At 44.3% G+C, this 24,910-nt stretch overlaps 1 protein-coding gene across 12 annotated transcripts in view; it reads right to left on the bottom strand.

Annotated features, from left to right (window-relative positions):
* Nucleotides 1-24,910, bottom strand: part of SLC8A3 (solute carrier family 8 member A3) — a 147,278-nt gene that overhangs the window by 105,853 nt on the left and 16,515 nt on the right. For 10 of the 12 annotated variants that reach the window (XM_032245763.1, XM_032245766.1, XM_032245771.1 and 7 more), the window contains exon 2: nucleotides 19,332-21,177. In XM_032245763.1, coding sequence (XP_032101654.1) covers nucleotides 19,332-21,115 — 1,784 coding nt within the window. In that variant the 5' untranslated portion in view covers nucleotides 21,116-21,177. Of the gene's footprint in view, nucleotides 1-19,331; nucleotides 21,178-22,487; nucleotides 22,575-24,910 lie in introns of those variants that run through there. The other 2 variants (XM_032245764.1, XM_032245773.1) reach the window with 2 other exon arrangements.

Raw genomic sequence — 24,910 nt, 5'->3', positions numbered from 1 at the left:
GTAAGCAAGTGTCCTTTTTGCAGTCTATTTAGTGCTACATTTTTCACATTTGTGTTGATTGGTTTGCTGATGAAAATAGACCTAAAGCATAGTGCTGAATCCTACGGGCAAGAAGGCTGGGATGTGAGGAGGAGATGTGTGTGTTAGATAAGATTCGTGGAGACATGAGTTATAGCGCTGTTGCCCAGAGAGTTCAGAGTTAATGAATCAACAGTATATATTAAATAAAGCGTCTTTAAGCAGAAATACACATAAGACAAGGTATATATTGATCAGCTGATGAAAATGTTGTGGCCAGCAGCCTGTATTTCCTCCAGGAGCAACACTTTAGTATTCGCCAATTTGGTGTTTGTGCTAACTTTATGGAACATAACTATTATGAACAACGAGAATTGACTATTTGGTAGTGTGATTTCGGCTACTTGGAAAGATCTTCTATGGTAGTTGAAGTGACAGAGCCTGCAGGATAGGCGAACAACAAAAGGAACAGTAGGAGGGAAATTGTCATATACTTGTGTCTACTATCTGCAAGACTTTTTCAGCATATTCTGTCTCACTTAGTCTTTGTCATAGCCCTATGTGGCTGATCTTATTGCCCTTTGATTCCAGGTTAGGAAATTGAAACTTCAAGAGATTAATCAATTTACCTGAGGTCAAATAGCATGGAAGGCATGCTAACGTGGCTTTAAGATGAACATGCCCTATATAATTGCCTCCCTCAGGTGTGAGTGGGAACTATGAACATGGTACTGATTATATGCCATGATTATGTCACATGGCAAAGGTGAAGGGATTTTGCAGATATAATTAGCGTCCCTAATCAGCTGAATTTTAAGCCTTGACTTTAGGGGAAACTGTCCTGAGTGAACCTGACCTAATCAGGTGAGCCCTTTAAAAGAGATGAGAGATTCTCTCTCCCTGTTTCCTTGAAGAGGCCAGCCATGAGTTCTATAGCTGCAAGAAAATTATTTTGCCAACAACCACCTGATCTTGGAACCCCCACCCCCATGTTTCAGATAAGACAGTAGCCCCAGCTGACACCTTAGCTGTAGCTAAATTGTGCCTGGACTCCTGATTCATGAAAACTTAGAAATAAGTATGTTGTTTTTGGTAATTAGTTACGCAGCGATAGAAAATGAATACATATTGTCAAGGTGTAGCAGAATCAGGGTTCCAGCAGCACAAAAGCTAATGCCTCCAAAGCTGATGCTTTCCTCCTTTATACCATGTGCAGAGAAGATTCCTGACTCAGGATGGTTCAACTGACAATTTTTCAGCTTTATGATGGTGCAAAAGTGATATGCATTCAGTAGAAACTGTACTTTGAGTATCCAGAAAACCATTCGGTTTTTCACTTTCAGTACAATATTCAATAAATTATATGAGATATTCAACGCTTTATTATAAAATAGGGTTTGTGCTAGATGTTTCTGTCCACCTGTAGGCTAATAGAAGTGTTCTGAGCATGATCAAGGTAGGCTAAGCTATCGTGTTCTGTGGGTTAAGTGAAATAAATACATTTTTGACTTATAATATTTGTAACTTACAAAGGGTTTATCAGAATGTAAGCACATCATAGGCTGAGCAGCATCTGTAATATCACCTTTTCTTTGTTGTTTGATTGCCCGCTTTTTTGGCTGGCATGGGAGAGGGTTGGCAGAAGAGGGTATATTTTTCCTTTGGGGAAGGGAATACAGAAGACATTCAGATACGATGACTAAGATTTTAGCCCTAACACAAAGGGAGTCTCTTCAGCCTTGAGTGGTGGCAGTAACTGTAACCAGTAAAAACATGTGGGTGTGAGCCAGCCTTTCATCTCCTTCTGCTCAGGAAATAGCTAGTGGAGATTTGAGAGCAGCAGGGTTCACAAAGGGACAAGGTAAGAATGCTGGGTCCCTGGTGTTGAATGAAACACAGAAGATTGCCACTATGATTATTATATTTTTGATGTACACAAAGAGCAATACATATGATTCAACCAGCTATGTGCAAGCACAAAGCTTAACCAGTGGTTAGACCAGGGCTGGTCCGCGACCAGAGCATGGCAGCAGCAAAGTGTTTTACAGCAAAGAACTTCTAAAATGGGAAGACATGTGAGTGGGGTCGTGATCAGGGTGTGAATACGACAAGTAGGTGTGTACAGCCAGGAAGAGCCACGCCAGTGATTGCAATCCTGCCTCAACCATGGCAAATTTCAGTTAAGGGCTCTGCACAACTCAAGCCTAACCTTGAAATTCCTGACGTGGATTTAGTGACAAGCTGTGTTGTGAAAGGGGAAGCACAGGCAGAGTGGTCAGCGCTGGGGCCGCACCACTGCAGGCTTAGTGTAAGGGTCATACATCACAAATGTCAGACACCTGTTGGAGCTCCTGGCACACAGCAAGTACTAAATGAATAGCAGTATTTTTTGGCACTTCATTAGGTGACAGGAAACTGCCTTGCTTAGGTAAAATGAAGGCAAGGGTGACTCATCTCCAAATATAGGGATAAAAAAGAAAGGTATAAGTCCGTAATTGGGAAACCAGAATCCGGCTGGAACAGAGTTAATTTCTTAGGTGTGAACTTCCTCTTCTGGGGGTGCATGGGGAGAGGCAGCATGATCCACAGCACTATGGGAGAGTTGCAGGGCTTGCTCCAGATCACCACACCATTAAGAGCAGGGCCCTCCACGTGAAGCAGTCCTGGCCTGACAGGCTTGTGGTTTTCATCACAGGAGCCCAGAGATATGGTTTCACTCTGAAGCTGTAATTGTTCTGTTTAAGCTTCTCGATCATCAACGGGCCCCAGCGTGGATGGTGCATGTACTATGGGGTATGGGAGAGAGGTCTAGCGAGAGAGGCCTCAGCACTGCCTACAGGCTGCTCAGAGACATGCCCAAGAGCCCTCTGCAGCCTGTACTGTAATTATTGCAGCTGCTCCAGCCCCGGAGTCCCACTGGCAAGTGATTTCACATGTAATTATCCTTGAGACCAGAAAGACTTTGCCCATCCTCCTCCCAGCCCTTCTTCCTCCCACTTCTTTTATTCTCCTTCACTTTCTACATTCCATCTTTCTTTCCCTTCATCTCCAAAACAAGTCCAATAAAGTCCACATCAGGAAGCAGAGGAGTCAACCTCAAGGTCACCTTCTGCCCTGGCCTGGGGCTGCTCTCTCTTTGGGGAGCAGCCTGTCATGTTCCCTGACATCGTCAAAGAAAACCCAGATAATGACATTTCCCTCTACCTTCCTCCAGACAGTACGCTGACTTTCTATCTTTAGATCAACTGTTTCTTCCTGAAAGCTAATCTTGGGATTGGGGAGTGAACACAGTTACTGATGGGGGGACCTGAGCAAAACGCTGGCCCAGATAGGTCAAATGGCTGTGACATGTCCAGGATACTAATTACTTAACTAATAACCAGCACATCATACCCCTGGTGAGGAATTTAGACTAGGCACTATGCTAACTGTTTTTATATTGCATAATTGTGTTCAGTCCTCACAATAACCCTATAAGGTACATGCTATTATTGGCCATGTTACATAAATGAGTAAAGTGAAAGGTTAGATAACTTCCTCTAGGTCAGGTCATCAACAAGTAGCTGGGACTTCAAATCAGCCTGTGTGATAACAGGGCCATGTACCTAATCATGCTGCTCTATTACCCCCTGTGTGTATATGGGCTTCCACTCACATCATTGCTTTCACACTTCCGTTATGGTACAGAAACACCTCTGAAGAGCTGGTACCCCAGCAGGGGTCAGGCTGTGGAGAGGCTCAGGTTGCCAGTGCTCAGCAGGCTCTGTGGATCGTGCTGAAACTGGGACAGGAGAGGAGGAAGGGCTAAATGCAGATGTATGTTATTGGTGATTTTATTGTGGCAATGATGAGGCAAACTTCTGTCTTCCAGCTCCCTGACATTAACTCAATGGCTCCTACCCTCCTATCAGTGCTGCTCTCCCCTCATCACAGACAGCCATGCCCTTGGTTGCCCTTAGGTTGGCCATGACATTTTCAGTTGTGCCTCAGCCAGGCCTGCCTCTCTTTGCAGTGGAAAGCAGGTAATATACCTGTGTTTCGGGATAAGCAGGTAATACACCTGCAGCTCAGGACAAGCTTTAAGGCACTGAGGAACTCCAGAGGGAAACGGGATTTGGAGAATAGTCCATTTTTTGTCTCCCTAGTCACAAAATGACTTGTAATGACACAGTGGGGCCTTGTTTTCCATGGCCTAGAGTTCAACCATTGAAAGGGTCAAAAAGCAGAAATGAGCAATGCAGCTCATGGCTGCTCCTGTCTAGGCTGGAACCCCTGGGAAGCTGTTTAAGAACTATCTGGCCGGCTGGGTGCAGTAGCTCATGCCTGTAATCCCAGCACTTTAGGAGGCCGAGGCAGGTAGATTGCTTGAGCTCAGGAGTTCGAGATCAGCCTGGGCAACATGGTGAAACCCTGTCTCTACTAAAATACAAAAAAATCAGCCGAACATGGCGGTGTGTGCCTGTAGTCCCAGCAACTTGGGAGGCTGAGGCAGGAGAATTGCAAGAATCTAGGAGGCGGAGGTTGCAATGAGCTGAGATCACGCCACTGCACTCCAGCCTGGGCAACAGAGACTCCATCTCAAAAAAAAAAAAAAAAAAGAACTATCTGGCCAAGTTTGGTGGCTCACGCCTGTAATCCCAGCACTTTTGGAGGCCAATGTGGGTGGATCACAAGGTCAGGAGTTCGAGACCAGCCTAACCAACATGGTGAAACCCCTTCTCTACTAAAAATACAAAAAAACAGCCAGCCGTGGTATCAGGCGCCTCTAATTCAGGCTACTCAGGAGGCTGAGGCAGAAGAATCACTTGAACCTGGGAGGCGAAGGTTGCAGTAAGTCAAGATTGCGCCATTGCACTCCAGCCCAGTGACAGTGCAAGACTCTGTCTCAAAAAAAATAAAAATAAAAAAACTATCAAGGAATCAGCACTAAGGAGATTAAAAGAAGTAAAGGTCATCATAACAGCTGTAATAAAGTAAACAGATTGAGTTACGTGGCTTAGAGAAAGTGGCCATTCATTTTTTGACACTTATCTACTTGCAAACAGGAATTCAAAAGGGTTACAGCTGGAGCCCCTATATAACAAAGTTGTTGAATGAGCTCTGGCCTGCTCCTGCCTTGAGAGCTATGGGACAGAGTCCTGAGGGACAGGCAGCACAGAGGTCGCTCTTCTCAGTCCTCTGACGATAATTTTGAGGCCCTTGACTCTCTATGGAAGGCTGGAGTAGGCATTGTGCAGATCGCATGGTCTGGATGGTAGAAGTCCAAAATCAAGGCATCGGCAGGATTGATTCCTTCTAGAGGTCCGAGGGGAGAATCTGTTCCATGCCTTTCTCCAAGCTTCTGGCGTCTCCTAGCAATCCTTGGAGTTCCATTCTCTGTCTTTGTCATCACATGGACTTCTTGTAAGGATATCAGACATAGGATCTAGGGCTCACCGTAATCTAGCACAACCTCATCATAACTATTAATAGTCACACCTGCAAAAGCCCTAACAAGTGGTTTGGAGTAGACGTACATTTGGGTGGAGGAAGGACACTATTCAACCCAGTACAGCTTGCCAATGGCATTTTGGGGCAAATCTCACATTAAAAAAAAAAAAAAAAAGGAAGCATTTGGGTTCCTCAAAAGGAGGGCTCAAGTGAACCTGGGCTCTTGGTTCCCGGTGGCATAGGACGTGGGCAGCAACACCTCCTCCCTGAGCAGTGTCCCAGTGTCAGACTACCTTGCACAGAAATGAAGCCCAAAGGAGCAAAGAAACTCACGCAGGGAATGAAGACAACTTCTCCCAAAGCTCAGACAGGACAGGCACACTTTCCACCCCCTCCCCACACCCCCACCAATTCATGAGCATCTTACCAGAGAAATCTGAGCACTTACCAGAGAAATTTGAGCATCTTACCTGAGAAATTCAAATGATGAATTTGTGGGGGAAGTGTGCTTGCTCTGTCAATCAATCTTATACCCTCTCCCCAGAAGACAACATAGAAAACAGGAAAAAACAAAACAAAACAAAACAAAAAACACACCTTTAGTTTTGTTTTTTCCCTCTCCCTTCTAATCACCCAGGAGGACTGGGGTGACCAAGGGATTTAGCCATGAGGAGAAAAGGGAGCTCTCTTGGCCTCCCACACATCCAAGAACAATCCTGGGCAGATGGATCTGTAAAGCAAAGAGCAGAGCAGGACTGAGAGAGCCCTCACTTCCCCCAAAGCGGGTCCGTTCTGCCAGTGAGGACTCATTTCAGAGGCATTCGAGAAAGTGCTGCACAGAACTGCGTCCAATCTGGGCTAAGCAGATTAGTTCCCTCCCAGGGAAAGGTTCTGGGCAGCTGAGCAGGGCAACTCCCTGTGCAGTGGCAGGGGGCTGTCATTACAAGGCCCAGATAGGACATAATTACATGCTCCCTGGAGAGAAGGTTTAATTGAATTACAGAGTGTCTCCTGAGCATCAAAGGCAGCCCAGGCTCAGAGGTAGCTGAGCAGTACAGAAACACCCTCTGAAGAGCTGGTGCCTGGGCAGGGGTCAGGCTGTGGAGAGGCTCAGGGTTAGCAGTGCTCAGAGGGCTCTGTGGATCTTGCTAAAACTGGGACAGGAGAGGAGGAAGGGCCAAAGACTGCAGAACGGTGGGTACTCCCTGGTCTTTATGCCTGAGATCCACATTCCAGTCCCATGTGTCCCTGGGCTTGCTGCAACCTGGTGTGGCACACAAGAAGAAGGGGAGCCAGGAATTCACTCATTCATTCATTCATTCAGCTGGCATAAATTGTGTCCCAGTGGTGTGTGAGGCACCTTTACTAGAAATGGGGAAGAATCGGGTGTTGCTCTGGTCTAAGGATACAGCTTGCATGGAGTCGTACCTACTCCTGAGGCCACCTTCTACTTCCATCTGTGTGTGCCCCACAAGCTGAAGCTAATTCATCATTGCTGCTTAACAAGTCTTTCAGAATTGACTGGAGGAGGGGGGTGTGCAAGTCACTTCTAATGACACCAAACTGAATCCCCCCACCCGGAAAAAACAAGGAATGGGTATTGCCTCTGTGTGGCCACAGCCCTCAGTGGTTCCTCTTTCTATAGCAGCTCGCACATATGCACGTCTTCCCCAATGACTGTGACCTCCCTGAAGACAGGGACTATGCCTTTCTTCCCTGTGCTCAGTCCACAGTATGAGCTCCCCAAATTTCTGTTGATTGTACACTGAGCGAGGGACACTCACCCCGCTGCCTCAGCTCTCCTGTTGCTTCTGGCCTCCTTGGTCAGAAGGGCTGGCATAGGCTCTCTAGGGGCCGCAGCTGAGCCCTTCCTGCCTTCATCTTATCATTGCCCCTTCTAGCCCTTGATCCTGGCTGCCCTGGGACACCACGGACACAGAATCAAAGGAGGCTCCCTGATCTGAACACACGGTCGTGAGCCAGCCTTGCCCTGTTCCCCAGGCAGCAGGCCGAAGCATCATCTGTCAGTAGTTCCTGGGGATGAAGTGACACAAACAAGAATCCTCAAGGGTGGTTCAGAGCCAGCAGTCAAGGATGGTGAATCCAGATTTCTGAGCTGGGCATTAAGGACTTCATTTGGCCCTTGCCAAATGCCCTGGGCCTAGTTGTCTGTGTGTTAAAAGGAAAGAAGGCACCTCCATAAGGAAGAAATGTGGAGTGCATTCTTAGCTTCCTCCATTTGAGGGAAAGGAAGCCTGCTACTTTCAGCTTCATAACATTATTCTCATGCTAAAATATGTAACACGACAGAATATGCAGTTTAGAATCAGAAGATCTAGGGCTAAATTTTTTTTTGTATTTTTATTATTAAAGAAATGCATGCTCACGTTAAAAATTTTAAACAGCACAAAGTATAAAATAAAAGGTTAAATGTTATCTTTTCACCATCCAGACCATCAGTCCCACTTCCCAAAAGAAACCACGCTTCAAGGATCTTAATGCATTAATACAACATGCAGCCCTTCCACTCCACACCCAGCTGAACAACGTATACGGCTCCCAAAGCCATTGCACATGCGACAGTGGCTGCCTCTGCTAACCACTCGCCATGGCTGGATGCAAAATCCCTCAAAGCAACAGGCCAGAGAAGTATTATGCAGTAGGAAAGGTATAGTCTACTTAGGACTCAGTTGTTTGCACTTTTTCTCAACTGTATATATTACTTTTTATTGCACATTTTCAAACATAATCTTATACTGTAATTTTATCACACCCTTAGATATAATTTAAAACGTTCTTTTTTTTTTTTTTTTTCTGTTTTTGAGATGGAGTCTCACTCTGTTGCCCAGGCTGGAGTGCAGTAGCGTAATTTTGGCTCACTGCAAACTCCACTTTCCAGATTCAAGCAATTCTCTTGCTTCAGCCTCCTGAGTAGCTGGGACTACAGGCATGTGCCACCACTCTCAGCTAATTTTTGTATTTTTAGTAGAGACAGGGTTTCACCAATTTGACCAGAATGGCCTCGATCTCTTGACCTCACGATCCGCCCACCTCAGGCTCCCAAAGTGCTGAGATTACACGTGTGAGCCACCACACCTGGCTAAAACGTTCTTAATGACTACATAATTTATGTTTTGTAGGTACACTGAAATGATTTTTTCCTTTTATTTTTATTTGACACATAATTATACATATGTATGGATACAGAGTGGTATTTTAACACATGTATACAAAGTGTAATGATCAAATCAGGGTAATTAGCATATCTGTCACCTTAAATATTTACCATTTATTTTATTTTTATGTATTTATTTTTTTGAGACAGAGTCGTACTCTGTCACCCAGGCTGGAGTGCAGTGGCATGATCTCAGCTCACCGAAACCTCTGTTTCCCAGATTCAAGCGATTCTCTTGCCTCAGCCTCTTAAGTAGTTAGGACTACAGGTGCGCGCCACCGTGCCAGGCTAATTTTTTATAATTTTAATAGAGACAGGGTTTTACCGTTGGTCAGGCTATTCTGGAACTCCTGACCTCAAGCCATCTACCTGCCTTGGCCTCCCAAAGTGCTAGCATTACAGGCATAAACCACCACACCCAGCCAAATATTTATCATTTCTTTGTGAACATTCAAATCCTGTCTTCTGCCTTTTTTAGAATATACACTAAATTGCTGTTAACCATATTCACCCTATAATGCTACAAGACACCAGAACTTATTCCTCTTGCATAACTTCACATTGTATCCATTAACCAACCTCTCTCTCTCCCCCTCTCTTCCTTCCCATTCTCTAATAAATACAATTTTACTCTCTGCTTTTATGAGCTCCATATTTTGAGCTCGCACATATGAGTGAGAATATGTGGTATTAGAAGATCAAGGTTTTGATATCCTTAAAAACTCTGTGTTCTCAGGTAAATTACTTAATATTTCTTAGACTCTGAGTCAAGTGATGATAGTAACCCTAAGGGTATGACAAAATCCTTGTATTTTTAAAAGTGTAATTCTATGTTTTTATGTGAATATTAGAAGTTTTATTATGTAAGAAACATAGCAACAACAACAGTAAGTTTTCTCAGAGGCCTGAACGACAGGGGTAAGGCCCAGGTAACCAAAGCTGTGCCCTTTCTTTCCAGAATGTTCTGATCTCGCTACGGAGTTACCATCATTAAAAACAATTTTGAATAATGAGTGCCCAGTATTTTCAAAGCATTTTACATCAGTTGAATGCCCTTTGACAGTCAGCCCTTGGCTGTGTTCATTTCTTTCTCTAGTCAACCCCCAAAATAGAAAGTCTATATTCTTCCAACAATCCACACAGGTTAATTAAAATGTTGTTTCTCTCTGCTATGGTTAAAATTACATTAACTCATCATAGTGTCGCTAGTTATCTTTTGCTGTATTTTATGAGAAAAAAAATAGAAATCCAATTATCAGCTGCTAATCTAAAACATGGGTTCTATGGGGAGGGGCAGACAATGAAAAAGGCCTGTGGCAGGAGCTGGCTTGAGAACCACTAGTCTAGTGTATGAAACTCACTGAGTTAGCAGAGGTTCTGGAAGATTCCAGTCTGAAAAGGAAACTACCTGCTTCACACGTCCAACAAGAATTTCTGTCCCTGTGGATTCTTCCAGGGAATAGAAAAAGCTTTTGTGTTATATGTAAGATAAAGAAAAGAGTGACTCAGAAAGGATTTTCTCATTAGGATCAGCCCAGTATTGAAGAAATAGTGACAATAACTTCATTTTATGCATCTCAGTGAAATGGAGACTCCTAGATTCTTTACTCCACACAGTTCTTTCTGTCTTGAATTCCAGGACTAGGACTGGCAAATATTTGTCCTTTTCTTCTCACATCTGCAGCTGAGCCCAGATATAGCCTCACAAGTCCTTTCCAAGATGGCCCCCTGGATGGCCACTACTCATTGACTAGAACTGATATCAAAGGAGGATCCCTATTTTCCACCCCAGTCCTTTGCCCTGGTACATGAGCACCAGATAGAGCCACACACTGTGCCACCTGTAGATGAGGATACTCCAGCTTCCGGGGAGTTCCTGGAAAGGCATCAAGTTTGCAGCTCCTAGGATAAAGAGGGGGTGCCTGCTGGCTCTGGCTAAGTCCAGCATATCAGCTGTCCAGCAGGAAAGGGGTGGGAAGGGAAAGCCTCGGGACTGCTGTCATTCTATCCCTGGAGGCATGAGTGGAAGGGAAACTTTCTGTCTTGCTTTACAGCACAGGCTGCTCTGGAAATCCAAACCCAGAAAGAGGCTTTGAAAGTGACTCAGTACCCAAATAATGTACCTGAAAATGACAGAATAGTATCTTCTGACACTAATGTCCTGGAGATGACAGACAAGAAAAAAGTAAGTGGGGAGAAATGACCCTGGTGGCCTTGAGATATGTGCTATTGACATCACTCACTCGGAATGTTTTCTGTTGATCTGAGCAGAAGCCAACTGAATCTTGGCTGCAGAGTCTATGGTCAGCTTGATGCATTTGACAAGGCTGGGGCCTCCAAAGTGGCTATTTCTCCCATTCTCCAGCCTATTGTCCCAGTACACGCCACCATCAAATCAGTGCCCTCTCTGGGGTGCTGCAGACCTTAGAACATGTGCCAGTTTGTAGTTGACAGGTGCCTGTCTCACAGGGACTCCTTTCTGAGTGATGCTGTCTACTACTTATAGATAAAACTGATTAGATAGCTTATCATGGAATTCCCATGGCAATTTCATTTTCCCACTCCATCATTCAGTCATGGCAGACTAGATAGGGGAGGGGAGAAGGGGGTGCTTGACACAGGGCAACCAACTCATATGTGGTCAGTGGTCTCTGACATGACCAGGTTGAAAAAAACAATCAGATTTCTTCCCTGGAAAATCAAACCAGAAGAACAGAAAGAGCTTTGTGTGTAGGAGCAGAAAGTGTATATGCAGAGAGGAGCTGTGAGCTGGGACTTTGGGTCTGTGAGATACCATTGCAAGCTGCAAATAGCAAAGAAGAAGCCCACAGAGAGAAGCAGAGATGCCAGGAGACAAAAGCATGTCACCCAGGAGGGAGAACATCAGAGAGGAAGTGGTCCCTAGAGCTACCTCAGTCCCGGTGGCTTTCTGATACCAGTCCTAGTCCGTGCTGCATCCTTACAATTAAACCCTCTTGTCTTCACATACGGGCAGACAAGCAGTTCATAGTGAAGGCAAAAAGGGCACCACCTTGAGTGGTTTTTTTCCTGGAAGCTATCAGTCTTCTTGGTGCTATCATGAAGCTAGTTCTTTCTGGCTAAATGACAGGCTTCCTTAAGGAATACTTTCACGGCACCTTCTTGATCACACAAAGAAATCATAGATCAGAGAGTAGACAGAAAGCAACCCAAGGGCAGATGCCGACAGTGTGAAGGAAAGGACTATCTGGAGTAGGTTAAGACTTAAAGGGGAGACATGGCAAAAGGAATTGAGAAGGGAGGCACTGAGTGCAAGGAGGAATGGAAGGAAACCCAGCACTAGCCCCTGCAGCACCTAGAGCGCAGACAGAGAAAGAGCGGATGCAGCAGAGAATGTTTGGAAGAGACAGCAAGTGTAAGAAAACAGTATACAAACACAAAGTAGGGTGTAAGGATGGAAATAACGTGACCATAAATGAGGAACTGCAGCCAGGGCACAGTTAGCCCTTGTGATGGAGGCAGAATACACCTGCATCCCCACAACTCAGAAAGAGATTTGGAGATGGTAGCGGGGTCGGTGAAGGTCATGCGGAATACACGGGGAGAAATCTAAAAGGTTGACAAATCAAGACCAAACAGTCGGGCTATGGAGAGATGGCAATAGTAGTCATCCATAATCTACAATTTGTTTTGCAGACATATTCTGAATATTAAGTTACAATTTAGATGTCATTTATTTTCAAAGTACCAACTAAAGAACCTACAATAGAGTGTTTTCTATACACTCTGCAAATAACTGCTTCTTCATGAAACCTAACCCACCAAAAGGTAACTGAATTGCGTCCAGGCAGGGATACTCAAGTTGCACCTATGCATGCTAATCCTTAGCTAGGAAGAGTAAGGACGGTTCCAAAGTGAGAGCTGAACTTAAACATATACATATATCCAGTTTTCAGAAAAACACAGTTTTCCATAATAAGTTCCACCACATTCAACTTTAAATTCTCCTCTACTTATCCAGGAAATTTCTTACTTGGATACCCAGTAAGCGGTAGGAGTGGAAATATAATTCCTATGAATGGTAAGTATCCCGCCACCTGAAAATAATTGTGTAGTGCTTTCCTCCATGGTTATTTAGCAAAATTCTCAAAGCATTCAATTCTTGAAAAATGCTTCTAGGATGTGCAGAATTTAAATATGGGGCCGTGCTCTCTTTGCAGATCAAGGAGCTCTCTTTCTTCAACTAACAATTACATGCCACCGGCTCTATGCCGGGTTTTGAAACTTTCAAACTAGGTTCTGGAAGCACAGCTTAGTTTCTCTTTTAAAAACCAACAATAAGGGACCAGGTGTGGTGGTTGATGTCTGTAATCCCAGCACTTTGAGAGGCTGAGATGGATGGAACACCCAAAGTCGGGAGTTTGAGATCAGCCTGGACAACATGGCAAAACCCCATCTGTACTAAAAATACAAAAATTAACTGGGTGTGGTGGCACTGGCCTGTAGTCCCAGATACTTGGGAGGCTGAGGCAGGAGAATTGCTTGACACCACTGCACACCAGCCTGGGTGACAGAGCGAGACTCCATCTCTAAATAAATAAAGTATGTCGGAGAAAATATGCCTAGGTCATATGCCAAATAGGATGCCATTTTATACCAGGTACTTGAGCATCTGAGGATTTTGGTATCCTCAGAGTACTTCTGGAATCAATCTCTTGTGGATATTGAGGAATTCTTATTCTGGAGAGCAAACCAACATGAGCAGACCAGGGCAGGGGCACTGGAGACTCTGCCACACATGGTGTGGGACTGAGTTAGGTAGAAGGAGAATTGCTGATCCGGTGTTGCCAGGGGATACCGCCTGCCTAGTCCCTAAAACAAGTTAACCAGGAGGGCTCTGGCCTTTCAGGAGAGTTTTGCAGACATGACAGGGTCTCCACAGAACTGGGGGTGCTTTTTGGTTCCTGGAATTGGAATATCTCACCCTTTGACATATTCTTTGACAGTCTCAGTAATTAAGAAGGAAAAAGAGACAGAGGGAAAAAAAGACATTTCATCAGGACCTGGCACCCTTCTGGATACAATAGCAAAAGCTTCTGCTAAAAAATCTACATAGCCTTCAATTATTCCTTTGGGCCTGGAAAGTGGGCAATTGTGGCTGAACAATCAACAATCCTACTGGAAATGCCCCACTGTTATGCTAAGTATCCCCATTCAACAACTGGCTCAGAAATGGAGTCCCTTCTCAGGACAAATATGTGACAAGTACACAGCTCCACTGAGAGTTTCAGGAAGCCACAGTTCTAGTGACTGACTATCTACCTAAAGAGAAGAAGGGCTTTTTGCCACTGGTACTGAAGGCCAAAGGAAAGGGAATAAGGGATGTTGGCTAAGGGAGCGATGCCATCGCCTCTACCTGACTCTCACCCTCCCCGAGCTTGCAGCCTGTGACTCCCTCAAGCACAGAAAGGGTATTCTAGAGGCAAATCATCTCCTTCTGTGGCCAGAAAGAAACTATCTTAAAACCTTCCTAAGCCAAAGAAAAAGGAAAAAAAAAAAAAAAAGATTGTGTTTTAGTTAAATTGGAGAATGTGCAAATTGTATCCTGGAACACTCCAGATTTTTACAGATTTTCACAGAAAGATTTATTGGGGTTAAGACATTACAGAAAAGGTATCTCTAGAAGGGAATGGGCTGCATCATTTTGAAAATTTTATTATTTTATGGAATAAGGCTGAGTCTGCAGTTCACCAGCACTGCCTAAAAGATGTTCCAACTATGCCTATCACCTTTTCTCAATTCAGATAGAGAAAGACTTTTAAAAAATTTTCCGTGGGCTCAATATTTTCCTTCCTGAACAGTTCAAGGTGAATCAAGAGATTAAAAATAGTCCATAATATATTATTATTCCTAGTTAAGACTAGTCACATTGTACTCCTGGACTCACACTTCCAGAGCATCTTTTACCCAAGAATTGCCATATGCTTTCCAAAGTTAACATTTTATTGATGGATAAAAATAAAATGGAGAAGTCTAAGATGGGAAAGGGTGGAGAGAACACTCAATTGGCAGCTTCTGAAGTCCTTCCCAACCCTAACTAACTTCCATCATAGCTAGTCACGTGACCTTGGATAAGTTACTTTCCCTTTCTGAATTTCATCTTCATAATTTACAAAATGGGAGGTCAGATACCTTTAAGCTTTAACATTCCGATTTGGTTAGAGAATGTGCGGCACAGCCAATATTCTCTTTTTCTTTGAAGGGGGCCTGTGCTATTTAATTATAGTAGATCTTGGCATTTACATATTTGACTTCTGTGGTTTTGACTACTCCCAGAGACCTCAAAGGTCCAAGAGCTGCAATAATCTGCTATTCTGCAAAGGCGTGCTGAGAGCCTGGGGTGTAGGAGCCAGTTGCTTATTTAATGAGTGAAATTAGTGTGCAGGCAGAACCCATACCTCCGTGATGTTCTGTCATTGTGTGCCACAGTCTTAAAGGCCATAAATCTCAAGAAGCCATGATAGTGATGATTACAAAGGTGAGGGTTCTTCTGGATCATGAAGACATCAATACTATCCCTCTTAAGTGTCAAGGGTTTATTGTAATATGGATGCAAATTAATCACATATCTATCCCCACTTCACCTCTGTCACTTCTATGTCTTTAACAAAGGCTAATTTAGAAACTTTAGTGGTACCACACACATTGCGGGAGCTCTCATTGCTCCTTTATTCAATCTATCTCAACCAGGCCCCTTCTCCCATGTTCTTTGACTTGTCTGTGCTCTTCAATCCTCTCCACTTGACACTAAGATCCTTGAGAGCTGAAATGTCAGCTTGTCTTATTCACTGATTTAACCCCAGTGCCTAGTAATGTACCAAGTACATGGTAAATATTTAACAAATGTTTGTTGAATGACTGAACACCTTCTGTGACAAGGTGCTGTGTATTGTTTTCATATTTATATTTAATATTCCCTTGAAGGATAGAGGATATTATTTCTGTTGTCCAACAAAAATCTGGTACTCAGACAAGTGATGTGACGTGTGTAAAGTTACTGGTGAGTGATGGATTAATATCTGCTTTCATATTCCAAAGCTCATCCTTTTCTATTCTTCCATGCTGATAAAAGCACCTTTGAAGAAGCGAAGCATAAAACCAAACACGTGAATTTGTGGATCCTATATTATTGAGAGAGCACAGGCCTGGCCTCGACTTGATTATATTTAGGGGAGTATAGTGAGGGCAGACTTCCAATGCTACCAGGCTTGGTAGGCAAATAAAGCTACACAAAGAGGGAGAGGTTAGAAAGGGGAGTTGTTCCAAGTATGACACAACTTTGTCCAAGTACCCTGAAGGTGTCCATCTCGGTTTCCAGACTGGAATGGCGATTAGCACAGCCTCTGGGTTCTTGCTAAGTTCGTGTTGGAAGTTAGAATTAAAAAGCAAGCAATCATTATTCAATTAAGCAAGTTGTTTGAAAAACCACTTCTTTTTTTTTTTTTTTTTTTTGAGACGGAGTCTTGCTCTGTCACCAGACTGGAGTGCAGTGGCGCAATCTCAGCTCACTGCAACTCCTGCCTCCTGGGTTCAAGCGATTCTCCAGCCTCAGCCTCCTGAGGAGCTGGGACAACAAGCACGGGCCACCACGCCCAGCTAATTTTTGTATTTTTAGTAAAGACGGGGTTTCACCATGGCCAGGATGGTCTTGATCTCTTGACCTCGTGATCTGCCCACCTCGGCCTCCCAAAGTGCTGGGATTACAGGCGTGAGCCACTGCGCCCGGCTGAAAAACCACTTCTTTGCTGGGTCTCCTGGTTTGGTTAAGAGCTTTAGAACCTTTCACCTCCAAGTTGGGGCCAGCAGCATCAAGCTAACAAGCCACAGCTTGTTAGAAATGCAGAGTCTCAAGCCCTCCGCTAGACCAATCTGCCCTTCAGTGAGATACCTAAATGACTGAATAACACATTAAAATTTAAGAAGCATGACTCCAGAAGATATTCTAAGGTCCTTTCTAGCTCTGATATTTTATGAGATTAGGTTAGTAATCTTCATAGTAATCCAAAACTAGCATGCTCATTACACAGGATCACACAAAGAGCCAAGTAACCTAAACAACTCAACAGTGTCTTCTGAAGAATATTGTTAATTCATCAATATTACTATTAAGAGTCTTGTTTACTGAGTATATACCATGTACCAGGTACACTGCATATAATACCTTGAATCATCATAATGGCCCTGCAAGAGAAATATTATTATCCTCATTTTGCAAATGAGTAAATTATTTCATAGGTTAATAAAATTTCCCCAAATTACATTGTCAAGTCAGTAGTGGAGCCAGAATCCCAATGCAGTGTACTTAGAGCCCATGATTTTTCTGCTCCATAATATTGCCTCTAGTTGTAAAATTGCAATTTAAAATGACAAGAATAGGGGGCCGTGTGAGAACAAATGAGCGGGTTTTGGACTCATTATTCTGCAATGAATGAAGTCTAAATGAAAGGGATGGATGGGAACGTAGATTTGTTTGCCAAACCTTAGTATATCTAGACCAGAATCTCAAACTTCTGGAGGTTGACATACATTTAGGATATCACCCAGAAGTGATAATTTGTGAGGCTCATTTACACCAAGGTATTATACAAACTGAAAATGCAAATGAGCTTGAGGAAGGTTTAGTCATATTCAGAGATCCTAGGTGCATAATTGATTATTAATAGAACAAGGAAATTAATAGAATGAAATAATCCTCTGATCTCTGAAAAACAACCTTTCCGTGCCATGGGTAGAAAGGGCACTGAATCAGCAGAACCACAAGTCTGTCAATTCATGGCAAATTTTGTGGTCTTAATGTCATTTAATGCTTTACCATAACTTCTTCCATACTGACATTGCCATAATTGCTTGAAATTCCACGGAGTTTGTTTTCCCAGTGAAGCCCTGTCCTTCATTCGTATGTATAAACTCTCTCCCCAGAGCGCATATAAATGGATAGTATTCTCCGGAAGGCACAGGTTTCTACTTACATTAACAAATGATTATCCTTCCCAGCAAAATGACTAAACAGAGCTCTAATAAATCAATTTGTCAATGGCCATTTCCCTTTAGGAGACAATATCCCCTGATCCATTTTTGGCTAGTGCAAATGCGACCTACACTGCGTGCTTGTGTCTATGGTTCAGAAAATCTTAGAGCTGGAAGGAACTGCAAAAAGGTCTGGCCCTGCCTCCAGTCAAGGAAAGTATTGTTATTCTCACTTTCATATGAGAAAGTTTAGTTCCAGAACCACAAAATAACCTGCGCAAGGTCACATTATTAGGAAGGGATTGAGCAAGAACAGAGGCAGAGTCCCCCCAGGTCACTCAGCTCTGTCACCAGCAGTGCCTAGCTCTTTTTGAGCTCTGTCTCATGGCTGGACCTGGGCAGAAGCACTTCTAGGACACCTCTCCCTAGCTTCTATGTCCCCCGCTTTTCCATGAACTCCTTCCTCCTCCTCTTCTAGAGGTTGTATGGTTTCATTTCCCACTGAAGGTGTAATTAGGAGGTTCTTGAAAGAGATGGACACCGCCCCCCCCGACTTCCTATATGCTCCTTTTACCCTTCACATCATCTCCTGCCACTGCTTTTACTTGTGGATATCTGCAGTCATTCAGAGGCAGTTCCCATTTCTCATCTCCACCCTTCTAGGCCACCCTGGAAAATCTACTTTCTCATAAGCTACAGATCCTGGGGAAAGTCATTCTGCTTTCCCTTTTAAAGCTATCCACCTGGAAAAAGGACAGAACATCCAATTTGTGAGAGGGTTCAATAGGCAGAGGCCTTAGGGTAATAGAGGCGGCAGAAGTATAATACCTACAGTTTCTGAAGGACTGAATGGGGCAGTAACCCAAGAAGAAGTACTTCAGGAGAGTCCTGGAGTGTAAAAAGAGATGACCACACAGAAGATAGATTTTCTCCCACAATTCCTAGGATGCTTCTCCTTCACTGCTTAGCAAGATTTTGGAGCTTAAATCTGTGACTAGAGACCAGTAGCCACTGCCCTGGGAGCTCTGCTTCTCCAAGATACCTTCCAGTATCTAAGCTATCCTGACTCAATTCACCCAGGCTGGGCAAGCCTCATACTATAAAATAGTCTATGGGCATTTAAACAGATTGCCAAGCTTCTATCAATTTTGCAATTTCCAAATTAAAGAAGAGGTGCCTGGAATCTAGTTATACAGTGCGACTGGCAATTTAGTACCAGGGAACAAAGCCAATGTCACTTGTTTTCTTGAGACTGTTCAGATTGGGCTATTGCTGCCCCAGAATGAAAAGGACTGGTTTCAAAGCTCATAGACACCCTTCATACAAGGAAGGGAGGAAGGAGAGGCCCAAGCAGTTCTTTAGTCCTTCTTAGTCACAAGAATTCTCCAAAATCTGATACAAATTTCTATCATCCCACACCTCCGCCAGCCATCATTTTGTGTTTTAGTGGACAAAATGTTCTCTGTCTTTAGCTCTTGTTACAGGATTCCTTGCCCAGAAACAATTTAAAGTGATAAAACTGAGGAAGACTTTAGAAGCAGAACCTGTCCATGGTCTCTGCTGATCCTGCACACCTGTGATGAAACCAAACGTTGACATTAACACAAACACAAGCAAACGTTGTAAAGTACAGTGCAGAAGGACAGAAAGAGATGGCAAAAGATGGGGTCGAGGAGGGGCAGAATACAGGAGGGTTACTTACACAGTTTCGTCATTCTTGAATTCCAGCTCCCCGTATGTGTCTTCAAAGTCCTCACCGCCACCCTTGGCTGTCCCTTCTACTGTCCTAAAGGGGACAATGACTGTACCCCGGGCACCTGATGTCCGTAGAACCTTGACCTCCATAACACCAATACTCTCACTGACATGAATAGTATCACATTCAAAAGTGAAGATGCCTGCATGGTCGTCATCCAAGATGGTAACTGTGGCCACACAAGGGGAGGCTAGGACAGCCCGAGGCAAGGGAAGACTGTTGAATATTGCTGGAGGCATCCCCTCCTCTGGCTGCTCCTCCTCTATGCGGACATTGCTCAACCTTACAAAGAAGTGCTCATCCTCCTCAAAAATGTCATCATCAATAATGCCCACAGAGAACTCCTTCTGAGTCTCCCCTGGCTTCAGAACCACCGTGCCCTCTGTGAACTCATAGTCAGCGCCTGCATTGGCGGAACCATCCTCTGTTTTGTAGTCCACATACATGGTCTTTGACATGTCTCCCCCTTTCCTCACCACTGTCAGGAGTACAGCCCCACAGTTCTCCAGGCACTGGTAAGAACACGGGTCAAAGAAGACCTTGGAAATAAAGTCCTCAGGCTCATCGGTGTGCACCTCGCTCATGCTGGAGGACTTCTTGGCTTGTTCCGCTGCGTGTTTCTTCAGGATATTGCCTGCACCAGTCATCATGCGGGTGGCTTGGATCCGGTAGAAGGCCCGGCTCTTCTGTTGGTGGGAAAGAGCATAGTAATTGGCCATCTCCACCAACTGATCTAAGTCCTTCTCTGGGTGTTTTTGCTTCAGATCCTTGAGAATTCGGATCATCTCTCTGCGGGACTCATCCACTTCCTTTCCTTCCAGGGGCACCAGGTTCCCATCTAGAAAATGGGAATTCATCATTTTCCCATCCATCTCAATGCCCTTAGGGTGGTCACCCTCCGTCTCTATGATAATCCCTCGGTGTTTATCTGTGCGGTACTTTTTGTGCATGTATTTGTAGAAGAGCAGTCGTTTATCTGCCACCCAGGCCAGAAGGACACACACTGGAAAGAAGAAGAGAGTGAGGAGGCCTTCCCAAACCTGGACCACACCAGGGGAGAAGACTGCCAGAATCATATAGAGCCAGATGTAGGCAAAGATACTCCAAGCAGCGGTGACGAAGAAGACTCGCAGGTGCTTGATCTTGCGAGTCTCTCCATCTGGGATCACGTAGACACAGATGCCAATGATGATGAACATGTTGAAGGCTGCACTCCCTACAATGGTAGAAGGTCCCAGATCACCAGCAATGAACCCATGACCACACACCTCAATTAAAGAGAGGAGTATCTCAGGAGCAGAGGAACCCAGGGCCATTAGGGTCAGGTTGGAGACAGTTTCATTCCAGACCCGAATAGTAGTTGTGCTGGTTTCTCCATTGGGTTTTTTAATCGTCACCTCCCTCTCTTGAGAGGTGATGACTTCAATAGATGCCATGAAGCGGTCAGCAATGATGGACACCCCAAGGAACATGTATATCAGGGCCACAAAATAGACAATGACCCTGGCAATCTTGTCCCCAAGGGAAGGGTTCTCTGGGTACCAGATTGGTAGGATGACACCCTCCTTGCAGTCCGATGACCCTGAACAGGACTCATTGTTCTGCCCTGTGCTTGGCACATCCCCTGAGCCACCAGCCTCTGCTCGAAGACCATTCAGGAAGAGCACAAAGGTAACCAGCCCAAAATGGAGGAAGGCAGAGGTGAGAGGCTGCAACCTTAACCACGCCATACACGAGACTTAGCCACTGGCTTCTACTGCAGCACCAATGGTCCTCCTGATAAGCCAGAGACCTAGAAAAGATCAGAGAGGCAGGAAAAGGCATGAGGAAAAAGGGGACAGCAAACGGCAGGTTCCCACCAATACAAAATGATGCTTCACCTCCAGTGACATATTGCACTAACATATGGGGCAGTCTCTCACTTGGAAAAATAGAAGTCAATGGGAGGCACAAATAGCTGCTCTGTCCTCAAAACCATCTGGTGGAGACTCTGTTGAAAAATGGCTTGAAATAGCTGGGAATACTGGGGATGGAAATGCAGCAATATCCTTCAAGTCCTTTCTCCCAAACCTCTATTACCTGTGAAAGTTCTCAAGAAGCAACTTAAAGTAGGCTGTGTATAACCTGAATCTCCATCCCCACTTACACTCTTTCTGGGGTGTTCAGACTTCCTTCCCCTCTTGTCATTATCCTCAAGAATCTTGCATAACATAGGTTTGCAAGAGTGTATATTGAATTGAATTTTCATGGGCTAGTCCCCGAAAAATTGAAAACCTTGCTTTAGGTATAATTTATCTCCCTTGGAAAGAAACTTCCTCCCTGAATGCAAGACTTCTGGAAGCAATTTATAATTTTAAGATACCTTGGGAAATAAGGAGTTGATTCATAGTGAATGCCACCCACCCCATAGCCAAACGGAGGCCCTGTAAGGTGTGCCCAAGGCCAAGTTCACAGCAGCTCTGAGCCCTCCAGTAAAATCTGCTTATGAGCAGTTTAAGCAGGCAGTTACAGGAAGATGATGATCCACCAGCCACTAAAATTTCAAATCCAAACATGGAAAGGAACGAGTGGTAAAAATCGTTATTAATAAAGCATGCAAATATCTCTCAAATAAGTTCTGTTAAACCGGAGACAAGATTTTGGGGGTGATATGCAGCCTCATCTACTGACCTCAAACCACTAAAAGGTGAGCTTGAGCTCAGAAGAATGGGAAAAAAATGTAACTGGAGCTATTATACACTCATCTTTCCACTCGTTGCCTCATTTGGGTGGAATGAGAATGAAAATAACCATGCAACAGCTAAAAAAAGAAGAGGGATCTTTCCCCCTCTGCTACAACTGTGTGGGGTACCCTCAGTAAGAAAGGAATGCTGATTTGCATTTGTACAGCACCTTAAAGGTTTCAATGTCTTCATCTCCCATATATGCTCCTTTTTCTCCTGTTTCCCAGCTCAGAAAATAGCATCTTCAGCCACCCAGTTACTCGTGCTAGAACGCAGGTGTTAGTCTCTCTTCTGTCCCTTATCCAATCACTAAATCCCATCAACTCTTCCTCCATTTCCTACCACCATCATCCCAGCCCAGGCCACCATCACTCCTCACCTATGAATCTACTGCAGTAGCCTTCTAACGGAGCTCACCACTCCAATTCTTGCTAGTTCTCAATTCCACTTTCCTCATATAGCCACAATAATCTTTTTTTTTTTAAATCAGACTTAAGCATACCACTCCCCTATTTGAAGCCCTTTAGTAGCCTTCTCTTGCTCTTGATATAAAGACCAGATTTTTTCCCATAACCTTCAAAGCCTTGCATGAACTCACTCCTTCCCATTCATTCCCCTTCATCCCATCACTCTCTCCCTTATTACATTTCAACAATGGCCTTCATGTTCACTCCTGGATTACACTAAGGGACTGTCCACCCCAGGACCTTTGCACATGCCATTATTCTCATTACTCATCTTTGAAATGAGGGTTTCTCATTTGCACTCCCCACTCTTACTAATGCTTCAGCTCCCAGCCATTCAACAGTGAATGACATAAGAGCAAAGACTGTGTCTCTTCTGTTTATCATAGTATCCTAAGTGGTTAGTAGGCGCTCAATAACTATGTTTTTGGAATTAACAAATGTAGCCACCAAGGAAGATTCCTCAGACATCAGTCTTCTGTATTTTTTATCTGAATTATAACCATTTGCTTTGAAAATACATATACATTTCATAGACAAACCCTGACTTGATTTTAGAGGCTATGTGGGACCTCTTTAAATTCCCAAAGCCTGTGCTTAAAGAGAAGTTCCCTTAGGGACACAAAACATCAGGGTGCATATTGTACCCATGAAGACCTCCCTCCCAAAGGGCTTTGAAGATTAACTTGGTTTAATCCCCAGAATGGCAAGGCTGCCAAGTGCTGAAGCCCACATTCCTCGGTGCTTGGGATGCTGGGGGCATCACAACAGGTGCTGGGGGCCTCTGCCTTTGACCTGACTCAGAGAAGAAGAGGTTATGAGGATGACTGTGGAGGAATAGAGTGGTTGAAGATGTTCAGCATCCATCTTCAAAAGTAAAGAAAGCTCTTGTCATCAGTGATGTGCACAAAGACATTCATTCAGAGGTTTGACAGTCACCCACCCTAGAGACATGTGGAGAGAAAAAGATATTGCCTCCTTACTTTGACCTCTGAAAACCCTGACACTTAGAGGATTCCAGTGAGCCCCATGCAGCGACAAGACGGTGGGCACAGCTGCACAGCTCTTTCATCAAGAGCCAACCCAATGACAGGAGGTGGCTGCTGTGAGAGCCAACCAATCCCAAGGGGGTGAGTATCCATAGGGGAGGGAAGAGAGCTGGTCTTCCAGAGTAAAAAGATGTGGAACATTGGGATGGTAGAATCATCCTGATGAACAGAGGACTTGGAGTCCTATTGATCTTGTGGACCAGGAGAATTAAGGAGAATCACAGCCTTTGTTCTCCTTTGGCCTTGCATACACTTTGTGGCAACAAGTTTTTGGGGGGAATGTGCTATTGCATGATCAGAATCAGAGGCCAGTTTAAAAGGACTATTCCATGAGAAAATAAATGAACTGAAGGAAAAGATGAAAGAAAACAAGGCAAGTCCAGGCGCAGTGGCTCACACCTGTAATCCTACCACTTTAAGAAGCTGAGGCAAGTAGATCACTTGAGGTCAGGAGTTCAAGACCAGCCTGACCAACATGGCAAAACCCCATCTCTACTAAAAATACAAAAATTAGCGAGGCACAGTGGTGCATGCCTGTAATTCCAGCTACTTGGGAGGCTGAGGCAGGAGAATCACTTGAACCTAGGAGACAGAGCTGGCAGTGAGCCAAGATCGCACCATTGCACTCCAGCCTGGGCAACAAGAGTGAAACTCTGTCTCAAAAAGAAAAAAAAGAGAAAGAAAACAAGGCAAGGAGGCGGATGGTTAGTGAATGCATGCACCCAGTTTTTGAAATTGAAGGTGGAAGATGCCCTGTGAATGCCCAGTTCCTTTTTGCAGCCCTGCCAGGAAATGGTTCCTGGCTGAGATGTTAGAGGAAGCAAGAATATCTCCAATGACCAAGCCAGTGGTCATTTCTTATGTGATTGACCCTGGCCCAGACACCAATTGAGATAGATTCCAACCTCCTGGGGGTCCAGTTCAACCCCTTAGAGACCCAGATGATCTGTGGTTCCAGAAGACTCTTTACCCTGAGGCATACTAAGGGATATGACTCAACTTGAGACTGTTCCCCCCATACCACCCCAAATCATAAAGACATTCATAACAGTAACTAGCATCTACAAGTGTTTATTGTATGTATAATGCTGAGTACTTTCTCATTTAATTTTCATAGCAACCCTAGAGTTTAGTAATACTTTTATCCCTATTTTATATTTCAGGAAACTGAGTACAAAGGAAATAGTAGAGCTAGAACTCACAGACAGATGACATCAAGTATGGTTTTAACCACCACATTTTACTAAGATGCTCCTCTTTCTTGTAGAACATCCATGGCCTCCAATCAG

Source organism: Sapajus apella, unplaced genomic scaffold (assembly GCF_009761245.1).
Source record: "Sapajus apella isolate SASKATOON/1434 unplaced genomic scaffold, GSC_monkey_1.0 scaffold59, whole genome shotgun sequence".
In the NCBI taxonomy this organism is placed as follows: Eukaryota; Metazoa; Chordata; class Mammalia; order Primates; family Cebidae; genus Sapajus; species Sapajus apella.
The sequence above is the reverse complement of the archived record's forward strand: the minus strand, read 5'-3'. Positions and strand labels throughout refer to the sequence as shown.